Source organism: Seriola aureovittata, chromosome 15 (genome assembly GCF_021018895.1).
Source record: "Seriola aureovittata isolate HTS-2021-v1 ecotype China chromosome 15, ASM2101889v1, whole genome shotgun sequence".
Taxonomy (NCBI): Eukaryota; Metazoa; Chordata; class Actinopteri; order Carangiformes; family Carangidae; genus Seriola; species Seriola aureovittata.
In genome coordinates this window covers 10,851,051-10,863,253 of record NC_079378.1, presented here as the reverse complement: position 1 = coordinate 10,863,253, position 12,203 = coordinate 10,851,051, and the positions used below count along the sequence as shown (strand labels likewise).

The following is a 12,203-nucleotide window of genomic DNA, read 5'->3' as shown; positions in this document are numbered from 1 at the left end:
TTGATCTGAATGTGATCCATTATTGTTTGCATATGATTTAAATCATATTTTGAGATCATTATATAACTTGTGTTGTGAGTACAAAGAGAGAGAGAGAGTTGAAGGATTATGTTGCGTAATCAGTCACCACATTTTAATGCTGTCAGAAAAATATCCTATATTTCCCTCCCTCATATGAATTATTGATAACATGACGATGATACCACTTATAATGAAAAAGTAATGCTGTGCTGAAATAAAGCATTCTACTTCATTGATCGATGGAGACATAACATAGAGAAGACACTCGCTGAAGTTGAAACGTCAGAAAACATTTGATCTATTTCTGACCAAACAAATAAATTATATATATATATATATATCATTTATTTGTTTGGTCAGTTTAAAGGTCAAGTTAGGGTAAGTTATTTCAATAGTAATTATATTTTCAGTCACAATGGGTTGCAACCTTCAAATGGTCATCGTATTGAATGGAACACTGGTGCAAGTATTTCATCCAGCAATTTAACTACAATAACTTTGAAATGTGAAAAATTCCACTTTTGCACTTGGCCAGGAACGTTTAACATTTGGTTTTCTCTCTTGCCTCTGTGCTACAACCCATTAGCTGATGGTTGTGCACACTGCTATCTGTACCACTGCAAACTCAAATTTACCAAGCCCCCCCCCCCTTAAAAAATGAAAAAAATGATGCAATTTCTTGAATTGTGTTTGTGCAACAGAAATAAACTCATGTCAGCCCAGTAAGAATAGCTGACTTTGACAGTGTGGTATTTCCCCCCCTCGCTCTTGGTCTATGAATACTACTGTGTATTGTGAGTTTGAAGTTGCACTAAATGTATCTACCACCCACTCCACTCAACCACCCAACCCCAATATGAATCACAGTTCATCATGTTTTATCTCTAGTAGCAATTTTCTGTCTTTGCATGGACAAGCCCTGTAGTTTATCTCCTCCTATCTCTCCATCTCTCTCTCTCTCTTTCACACACACACACACACACACACACACACACACACACACACACACACACACACACACGCACTCACGCAGTTAACAAAAGCTGAGAAGGCGGTAGCAAAATGATCATGTAAAAAAAAAAAGATACTGCATTCAAAAGGTCAGTGGGTATTCTGTCCATTGATATGATTGCACTGTGTTTCTATGTCTCCCTCCTCTCCCTCACTCTATTTCTCTCCATCGCTTTTCTCTTCAAAACCTCCTGAACCAAATAGGCACAGCAACCGCCATCACCATTTGCATCAGCCACAAACATTTTCTAAATGTCTAAGTTGCACTTGAGACCAGTGCATTTCTTGCTAAATGCCTTGTTCGGTTAATGTTAATCCCCCCCACCCCCCAAACCACCACCACCCCCCCCCCTCCTCGTCCCTCCTCTTCACTCTCTTAAAAACTCTTCAGGTTTTTCCAACTGAGCGATTCAGGCTGAGGCGGGCGCAACCGCACTAGAGGGGGAAGTCAAGTCGTGCTGGACTGGCGCGATATCCTCGCACGGTTCACAACTCAAAGAAGACCCGACTCGCGCCTAATCATGCTTTTAAATGATGGAATATGCTGATTTTAAAAGTTGACCAGGGATTTCTAGTTGTGGGGTGTCTGCGAGGCATGGCTTTCATTTTAACTTGCTTATTTCTGTCTTGGTGAGTATGGCAACTCTTTTCTCTGCATGTTCTCCCACTTTTACGCACGGCAACCAAAGACTGTGGATGGATGTGCGTTTGAGAAACTCTGCATTTTTAACTGTTGGAATCGTTTTTTCATTAGTGCTTATGTACTTTAGTTACAGTGCGAGCAGTGTTTGGGGAAATCAACACAGTGATACCAGTATCTATTTGGATAACATCACGCGTATATTGGATAGATTACTGGATGGCTATGACAACAGGCTGCGACCTGGATTTGGAGGTATGCTCATTACAGTGTCATATTACATTTTACATGATATTGCCTCTTAAATGATTGGATGGATTTTCCCTTTTGTCAGAAGATAAAGTTTTGCACCTGCAGTTGTGTGTGGCTCATTTTCAATTAGTCTTTTTGTGCTGTAATGGTTAAGTATTAGTGTCTTCCCTTTTACACAATTATGACAAAATTACCAGTGAACAAGTAGAAATTTGAGAATCAACTTCATCAATGGTTCTTTTTGTTGTTGTTATTGTTGTTGTTTAAAGGAATGTGATTTTCAGTGGCCATTTTGCTCCTTGTATGAGCTCTGCAGTAATTACAGCTTCACTTTTAATTGCTTTACATTGTGAAAAACAATCCAAAGTTGTTGTTTGTGTGTGCATCAAAGCAACTACTTATCCTTCTGCTGTAGGTCCCGTTACGGAGGTTAAAACTGACATCTTTGTCACCAGCTTTGGACCTGTGTCAGATGTTGAGATGGTATGTAAACCGTGCTGACCGCTGAAACACTGATCCAGGATAGACACACACTACTGAACAGATGTCCATATGCAAGCATTCGTTTCATCACTTGTCAACAAAGTCAGTGTCATTTTATGAACACGAGGGAGGATATGTACAGTTTCCCCCCACTGTAACTCTGTGCATAGAGCTTCAAGTCGTGGTTCAACCAGCCTTCATTATTCCAGCATTTGGGCAGGATGTCATTAGTGCAGCTTAGGATTTTAATCTGGTTGACAATCTCCCCCCCTCGTCAGAGAGGGAGATAGAGAGAGAGAGAGAGAGAGATCTGGCTGATGTTGGGACGGGATAGGCTGGCTACTCCTGTCATGGGATAGGCTGAGCACTGTATGTCTGTTGTACTCTACACTCTTTAGGCTTTAGGCTTTAGATACTCTCGCTGCATCTAAAGCCTACTTGAACTTGCCATGTGATATACTGGTGGCAGCTCCATAGAGAGGCATGTACATGACTCTGTGGAGCAGCAAGGCCATGGATTCCATCTAAGAGCATCCAGGATGGATTTGTATTGTGGACTTTATTGCGGACTCTGTAGATGAAATAATCCATATTCATATTTGATGAGTTCATCATCAATCAGTTATTGAAGTCATTTCATCTCCAGACCTGCTAGTTCATAAACAATAAGATAAAACATAAAATAGCCTTTTAACATTGAAGGATTGTCTTTTAAAAGAATTGAATAAACTTAAAGAAACGTCATCTTGAGGATATTTTGAGTGCGTATGTATAGCACGTATCCACAAAGAATCTATGTTAACTCCCTTAGAATAAATAACAATGGTGAAATTGATTGCACAATTTTTAAATAAGCACAAGCCTAACTTTTAAATGTCATCAGTACTGGCAACAAAAATAGAATAGTCCAGAAATGGAAAAACAAAATAACTCATCAGATTGCCAGTGCTCTATCCTGCAGGTTCCAATGTAACCATAGCTCACAAACCCATCTGCCATTCTCTCTGGGGGTAGTGGAGATAGTAGCGGCAGGAGCAGAAGCAGCACCAGAGGTAGGAGTGGTTGTAAGAGTAGTAAATAAACCCTTAACCCATGCTCTAACACCCCCTCCCCGTCCAGGAATACACCATGGACGTGTTCTTTCGTCAGACATGGATTGACGAACGCTTGAAATTCGAGGGCCCCATCGAGATCCTGCGGCTCAACAACCTGATGGTCAGCAAGATCTGGACTCCGGACACCTTTTTCCGGAATGGCAAGAGGTCGATCTCTCACAACATGACCACCCCCAACAAGCTGTTCCGCATCATGCAGAACGGAACTATCCTCTACACCATGAGGTAACAGTGCTGGACAGTGAGCTCCAAACCCAGCCAAGACCGGAATAGAGCACAGACCTGGAAAGCAAATCAAACAAACAAGCGTCCAAGAATATGCACAGACATGAAAAGAAATGAGGAGTACCGTTCCAAAAAACAAGACATGTGCCATCTGATATCTGAAAACAGGCCTGGAAAGCAATTCAAACAAACATGACTCCAGCTTTGTTCCAAAAGGACATATTTAGGATGAAGAAAAAAATGCCCCTAGAGTTACTGATGGCACAAAAACATATTTAAAAAAAAAAAAAATCAGATTATCTAAGTGGATCAACTTTACTTTAAAATATTTGATTAAGTTCAAGCTTTATCTAATCCATCTTCAGTTCTGTATTTAGTTACCTTTACGAGAGGTACAGTTACAGTCTTTCTCTCCAACACGGTACGATATAGTGCCAAAATATTACAAGAAAGACAATTACATTTCGATCTCTGCAGAGTTCACCTCTCCACCTTACATCAAATATGTCTTTTTTTTGTTTGTTAGTGTGTCAGCCATTGTGCAGCATGGCGCCACACTGACTTGTGCCAGCTCAAAACAGCAACAGTCATTTTCTCAGCCAGTAACAGTGTATCAAATATAAATCAAAACACGTCTTTAAACTCGTCTCTATTCTGACAGATTAACTATAAATGCGGAGTGCCCCATGCGTCTGATGAACTTCCCGATGGACGGCCATGCCTGCCCGCTCAAGTTTGGGAGTTGTGAGTTTTTTGTTTTTTTGTTAAGCCTCGCTGCTCTGACAGATGGTGTCACTCTCCGATGATCGCTCTGTCACTGAGTAATTGACTGCCTGACAGGATGTATTCAAAGATTTCAATTTGAAGTGTCACATACAGTGCATTAGGGGGAACTGTCAGTATGTAATACGAGCCACAATTTACAGTGTCATTTGGTGGTATGAATCTGGTACAAATAAAATCGTTGCCACTTCCTGCTGGTACTTAGAGGTTCAGGAAGAAGAAAACGAGACCATGGGGATCATGGGAGTAACAAATGGGCATGTCAGTGGAGAGGAGAAAAAAATTCAAGTCTGAAGTATTTCACTACAACCTGGGCTCCTACACTAGGAAGCAAAACTGAAATTTGGGAAATAAGGTGTTAAAAATCCCTTCCTTATACCGTGCAATTAAAGAGTAAAAAGGTGGATAACAGTCACACTTTATATTACAGCCCACATACCTTATCATTACTGTGTTATGTAAAACGCATGTTGTAGTTTTGCTCATTAACACATGTTATTGCAGTGCGTAGGAGAGAATGCGGTGTACAAGAGGGGAGGGTAATTACACGCTCGCTGCAGGGATTTATTATCATGCCTTTGACTTCATTGTATGATTTGGAATAAGGACTAGTCGAGAAATAGATCAGTATATTTGAAAATTGGACTCTAGCGCATATGTTTGTCTAAACATACCTTTCTCAAGTGCGTCATTATGGAAGGTTTCCACTGTCGCACGAGGAAGGAAAGCTATGACAAAGTAGTTTCATAATACAACATATAGATGAAAGTGGATCAAACATAGCTAATCTTTAATGTTCAAGGAGGAACCAAGTAATTATTACTTTAATGCTTTTAGAATACACTCTCTAGGCTGTAATATAATGTGTGGTGGTTCTCCCTATTTCGTCTTTAATTACACAGTTAGAGGCAGGCAGTATTATAATGTGTTACCAAAAATTATATGGCAAGAGTTCCTCATCCAGTATGTGTAAAGTGTATGGAGGACCAGGTCAATGAAAGTGTTTATGAAATTATCAAACCTAAAGGTTGTTTGTTACTCTCATCATATTGTACCAGCAATAACAGAAGTGATTTGTTCCTGTCCCCTTGAATAATGGCAGCACTCTCAAAAAATATGAGGAATCAAGTCAAGGATGATGTTTCAGTTTTTTGTTTTTATTTGTGAGAGTGCAGACCATAAAGTGCAAGAAGCAGTAAAAGTGTTTGTCCTTTTGTCTGTTATTCTCTCAAAGTGTCAGAGCTTCTTCACATTTTATACGCCCTAAATTATTTTAAAAAGGAAGAAAGAAAAGAAGGACACTTTGATGAATCCGATGGATGCCCAGGTTGTAACAAAGTTCTCCATCCATCCTGTCTAGATGCTTATCCCATCAGTGAGATTGTGTACACATGGAAGAAAGGTCCTCTTTCTTCCGTCGAGGTGCCGCAGGAATCGTCCAGTTTGCTGCAGTACGACCTCATTGGTCAGACGGTGTCGAGCGAGAGGCTAAAGTCCAATACAGGTGAGCAAAGACTCTGAGACATGTGCTCGGAGCTATGATCATAACACCGGCAGGTTAGGCTTTCACAGTGTGGAGCTACATGCTTGAGCCTGATCTGCAGTTCTGATGATGCTTCATATACAGTATCCTATTATCGTATGTGTGATAATGTGTGACATGTTTTTATTGAATGTGAGCCACACAGCATGTTTCTCTGAGGTTATGTGCATCTTTAGAAAGGTTTTAAAATCACTGGCAAGACAGCAAAACATTTAAGTATTATGCTATTACAGTTATTGGCAATTTTAAGACAGAACCGACAAAACAGTCATCATCATTATCACCATTTTTGCACAAAATGGGTATTTTACGTTTGCCAATGAATTTGCTTTGCAACCAATGGACAACACAAATGTCTTTCCCGTCTCAGGTGAATACGTGATCATGACCGTCCACTTCCACCTACAAAGGAAAATGGGCTTCTTCCTGATTCAGACCTACATTCCCTGTATTATGACTGTCATCCTGGCCCAGGTCTCTTTCTGGATTAATAAGGAATCAGTTCCAGCTCGGACTGTGTTTGGTAAGATTTCTTTAAATCCATTCAAGTTTGAAGCCTATTTCATGCTGCACATTACATTACTGTTTGAGTGGAACCGTTTAGAAAATTCAAGACCATCCTCGTTTCAGCTGCCTGCCAAAAAAAAAAACAAAAAGGGTCTTGCAGTTAATTAAGACTCTTTTATTCTTTGTAGAAAAAGCAGTTTTTCTCAGTTGCCATTGTGCGTGATTGCAATCAGTTAAAAGAGAAGTATAATGTGTGTGTGTGTGGGGGGGTATAAATCAGGTCAATTCACTGAACAGAAGAAAACAGTGTATTGTGTAGTGTCTTACACTTTCTGATGAGTCTTAGTTTTACATGTTGCAAGACTTTATACCAAATTTTTCATTCATTCTCATTAAGTTTTCCGCTCGCAAAACTCAACTTTGTTTTCTTCAAGTATGAAAAACCCAAATGAAAATTTTCTTAATTTATTGACTCACCACCCACTCCTCAACCCCAGTGTGACTCTGGTTCTGCAAACTCAAAGTATAAGCATACTTTTCTTCATTTACTGCACTCTGATTGGTTTCAGCTGCACAGAGTGCTCCTTAAATAAAAAAAAAACAGCCTTCTGCGAGAAAACAAAGACAGACACAGTCATCACAGTATGATTTAACCCTTCTCCATTATCTCTATTCCACCTCCACTGTGGTGGATCACAATTAATTGGGAATAAATGTCCTTTTTGAAATTGGTCATGCAAGGGCCGAGAGGGGGAGGATGTTTACTTGGCCCTCTTCCGAGCAGTCACAGGTTCCGCTTGCTCACATTACATCACGCTACAGTTGCCACCAAGCTCTAGCCTCAGGAGCAGAGAGGGTGAGAGACACTGAACAAGGACAGAGAGAGAGAGAGAGAAAGAGAAATGAGAGAGACAAAATAGATTGAGACAAAACGAAGAGGAAGGGAAAAAATGGGGAAATTGTGTGTTAATTTTGATTCCCCCTTGCGTTACATTTCAACAAGCTGCAGCTGATCGCGGTGACACTGCTGGCCCTTGTAGATTATGGTTCTGTGGTCTGCACTCGTCTTTGGAAGTGAGCCAGCGGTCCGACGAGCTTGCGCACTTCTTGAGAAGAATAGATCCCAATCATTAGCGTTAGCGTGGAAGTTGAGGCCCCGTGTGGAAAGCACATCTGTGCTCAACTCATTAACCTCGCTCGTCGTGCTGTTTTTCATTTCACACAATAAAACACGATTCTCTGGATGGACTGTATTTGAATAGTTGCTCTGGATGATCGCAGAGCACGCTGGGTATTCTAGAAGAGGTTATATAGAAAAAATCGAATACCACGTACTGATTTTTTTTTTAATTACAAAAGGCCAGGCTTCATATTCAAATAGTGATATAGTTGGTTTCTAAAAAGTGTCTTGCTTATGAGATCTTAAAGCACTACATATAAGTATGTAGTTGCAGAGAAGAGAAGAGAAGGAGAATTGCTATATGGATGTGCTCCACCCTGACAGTATATTAAGCCATTGTATGTGGCGCGCTGGATTGTCAACAACCTCTCTAAGAGCTGAAAGTCCCTTGAGCACAAGTCTCACAGACTTAATTGAGTGTGGCCTAATTTGTACCTTGCTTTTTTCCTATAAAAGCACATAAATGCCCCGAGCATTTAATTTCTATCCTGTCTTTATACTTCATCCCCCTCCCTCCTACACTCGTTCTTTCTTTCTTTCTCTTTCTCGTGCCTCTCCCTCCTACCCTGACAGGCTTTCATCCCGTGTCCCTCCTCCCCTTTTGCAATCATTTAACGTGTGCTCGAGCTTGAGACAGTCGGCATTGGTTGGCTTATCGGAGGAGGTTGTATTTGAGAGTTGTTATCTTTCACCGCTGAAGTGGTTGTGTCGAACATGCTTTTGAGACATTATTAGGTGCATTAAATCCCCCATGAGATCCCAGACTGCTAATGAAATGTGCACAACTAACTCGCACATTTGGTAAAAGCATGGACAGCAGTGTTCAATGGCCCCCTTTTCCCTGCTTGCTTTAGCTTGATGAAAGTGAATTAGATATGTACTTTGTTAATGGGCCTTTTAAGGAGATGTTCATTGTCAGCATCTTCATCTGACTTAATAAGGATGGAATTTGGGCAAGGCGGAGGAAAATCCTACTCCAGTGATTCCGAGATGTTTTTTTGAACTTTATATTTATTTTTTGGGAAGGATGTATTTGATAGTTTGACACTTCAAAAGAGTCTCTAAAATGCACCTGCCATGGCCCTTTTGTGTGGTCCAAACTAATTTCAAACTGTCATGTATCCAAGAGAAGTTATGAATGGCCTCAGATCTACTCTGTGTTTTCCCCTAGTTTTCTACTTTGAGGCTGTGCTCAAAGGGATCCTGGCAGTCTCTGCTTCAATTTGCAGCCATGGCCAGAAGGTTAAAGGAGTTCCTGGTTAAAAAAAAAAAAAAAAAAAAAAAAAAAAGTGTAGTCTCACTTGAGCTGACAAAGATATCATATTTTTTACTATCCCATCTATCCATTGATACATCGACATATGTCTCTTTCCATTATCTATCATCTTCATCTCTCCCCACATCCATTCTCTTCATCCTTTTCAGCCTTCTGTCATCTCAGCCGGAGCCCATATTGTGACATACTTAACAGATAAACAAATGTTAACAAATGCTTTGTGGCTTTTGTCTGGTCATCTTACTGGATGGCTTTTCTGGAGAATGTTTGCAGATATTTGGTCTCTTTTATTTGTGTGCCAGTGCGGGGGCACGGGTTAGTCTGCTTACGGACAGATTAGCATCCCCTGAAGTGACTTTTTGGCAAACCTCGCTGAGCTGAAATGGCACATGGCCTGACATTCTAGTTATATGCCATGAAACAGAGCTGCTGCCATGTGTGTCCCAACATTGGGAAAATCTGTTGTGTATACACTGTGATACATTGGCATCCTTTCATTCTTTTGTTACATAAAACTCACAATGTTATACTATAAATAAGCACCTTATGTGTAATATTGTAAAAGTTCATTTTTCCACTTTTCCCTATTACCTCCGTTCTAAATGGCATCTACCCTTAAAGTATAATTTTAGTCTCAAAAGGTGTCTTTTCAGTAAACTGATGATAGGAATACACTGATATATGGGGACATAAACACTATAGAGTTGATAACTCCAACATCTGTGTCAATGACTGATTATGGTACATGCTAAGACCTTGCTAGGACCTAGCTTTGTATCATCCCTGCAGCACTGTGGTTTAATAAGTACTGGAAACATTAGTGCTTCAATTGCCATCCCCTCTGCAATGCTGAAGTGATCGCTGACGTTATTTGCCAGATGGTAACATTTTGCTAAGAGACTTGAAATGGCAAATTCCAGAGAGATGCTGCAGTTTTGTTTGCCACTTAAATGATAAATTGGCTTTGCTGAGAAGACCTGATAGATATGATCGACTGAGAGGTTGAATGGGGGGCTATTTAGCTGTGAAAGTTTTGCTAATGTGTGTGTGTGTGTGTGTGTGTGTGTGTGTGTGTTTGTGCATCTGGAGTATATGTGTGTCCAAATCAAGCTGATTGCAGTGGCCTCTCATAATCAAGCCTCTGCAATGTTGCGTTCCCCAACAAATATTTCCTAGGCCTTGAGTCGTATTATGGTTTCTCCGAAATGAGAGAAATACAAAAATAAAAACCTACTCACACACACACACACACACACACACACACACACACACACACACACACACACACACACTGGAACATACTGACAGTAAAAGTCTTAAGCGCAATATAAACAACCACTGTCCATCTATCTATGCTGTGTATCTATCTATTGAGTGCAGGAGTGGGGCAGGATTTTCTAGTTCATAATGATAATTATATCCTGAAAAATCAAGGCTCATGTTCAGAGGACTTTGATATTGTTAAAATGACAAGTTGAGGTTTTCATGAGGAGTTACATTAGTAGAGATGTAGAGATGGCGGGCTAGCGGTTTCTCCATGCTTTCAGTTTTTATGCACCTCCTTGTTATACATCTATATTTAATGCACAGACATGAGAGTGGTATTGATTTTATCATATAACTCTCCACAATAAAGCAAATAAGTATCTCACAAAATGTTATAATGCAACGGAGAAAAAGCATGTTTCAACTAACATACTGCTGAAACATGTAACGTGAACGAACAGCATCTTCCTAATCCTGTCTCCTCCCTGTATGCAGGTATCACCACTGTGTTGACCATGACCACACTCAGCATCAGCGCCCGCCACTCCCTCCCCAAAGTTTCCTACGCGACAGCCATGGACTGGTTCATTGCCGTTTGCTTTGCCTTTGTCTTCTCCGCCCTGATTGAGTTCGCGGCTGTCAACTACTTCTCCACCCTGCAAGCCAACCGGGAGATGCGGAAGGCGGCGGCTATGAAGGCGGCGGCTCAGGAGGCAGCGGCTGCAGCGGCTGTAGCTCCGGTTGCGGCCACAGGGAATGATGGAGAGGTCTCCTCAGTAAGTCCGGAACCACTCTTTCACACTTGTTGTGCTGTCTTGCATCAGGAAATGCGTGCCGACTCGATATTTAAAACCTTCACTTTTCTTCACTTTGGTTTTTGACCTTTGACCTTTTTAAGTAAATTTTGTCAACAAAATGCAGTGGTTACTAATGCCCATGCTCCATGTCATTTCTGGAACAGTCAAAGTGCATAGCAGGTAAAATGAAAAAAAAAAAACTGTTTTCTCTCCTGCTACTAATTCAGATCCCCAAACTCTATCGATATAGAGAACCAAGCAAATACCAGCCAACATCCTTTTTATTGTTCTGCAATTATTAATATTGTTTAGAAGGGTTTATGAAAATCTGTCATTACAATGCATTAACCTCATAACAACAAACACACAACCACTACTACCTCGTCTTATAGGTCACAGGCCGCGGTAGGATTACTGGCGTTGTGTACAGATGCAGACCTTATCGACTGCACTTAGTCTCTGTGATAAATAATGTGATCAGAGCAGACGCTGCACTCACAGGAAAGGCAAAAAGGCCTCACGTGGCCTAATTACACGGCTCTACATTTCTTCATCAAATCACTCCGCCGGATGTGCTTCGGAATTTTTTTTTTTTTTTTTTCTCTTGAATCTAAACCGAACTGCTGAACGGCGTAACGCTACACGGCGATTTTAACTCCAAACGCTCAAAGTTCTCTCAGCTGTTCTCTGTTACTTTGTCAAACATGTAATAAAATGCATTTGGTCTCTGCAATGTTTTCAAAACAACTTACCGGCATAAAATGTCTATAAGGTATATCGAGGTAAACTCTACTTTTTTCTGGTCTGGTCTCACAGTAATAATGTGCCACTTTCTGTGCATTAAAATGCATGGAGGCATCTGCAGAAAGTGGCGGTTTAGTATCAGCACAAGCTTTATCCATAAAAATGATTTGGATCAGTCACATCTGGCTGAAGTGAAGCCAAACTATATTTGTTTAGATTTTTTTATTAAGCTGCACCATGAGTTACTGGTTGTGTAAAGAGATTCCAGCAGTGTGTGCATGACTTATTATCAATTTAGGTTTGAGTGAGTTGAGGCTGAGAGAAGAATGGATGAGATTTTTGCAAAAGTTAACCAAAAAC

The 12,203-nt window shown here is 40.6% G+C and overlaps 1 protein-coding gene across 1 annotated transcript in view; it reads left to right on the top strand.

Annotated features, from left to right (window-relative positions):
• The first annotated feature begins 1,163 nt into the window (after window positions 1-1,163).
• gabra6b (gamma-aminobutyric acid type A receptor subunit alpha6b) overlaps window positions 1,164-12,203 on the top strand; it is a 28,869-nt gene continuing 17,829 nt past the window's right edge. The window contains exons 1-8 of the mRNA XM_056397051.1: window positions 1,164-1,662; window positions 1,803-1,927; window positions 2,340-2,407; window positions 3,527-3,747; window positions 4,409-4,491; window positions 5,891-6,034; window positions 6,444-6,596; window positions 10,798-11,078. Of these exons, the coding sequence (XP_056253026.1) occupies window positions 1,574-1,662; window positions 1,803-1,927; window positions 2,340-2,407; window positions 3,527-3,747; window positions 4,409-4,491; window positions 5,891-6,034; window positions 6,444-6,596; window positions 10,798-11,078 (1,164 nt within the window). The 5' untranslated portion in view covers window positions 1,164-1,573. The remainder of the gene's footprint in view (window positions 1,663-1,802; window positions 1,928-2,339; window positions 2,408-3,526; window positions 3,748-4,408; window positions 4,492-5,890; window positions 6,035-6,443; window positions 6,597-10,797; window positions 11,079-12,203) is intronic.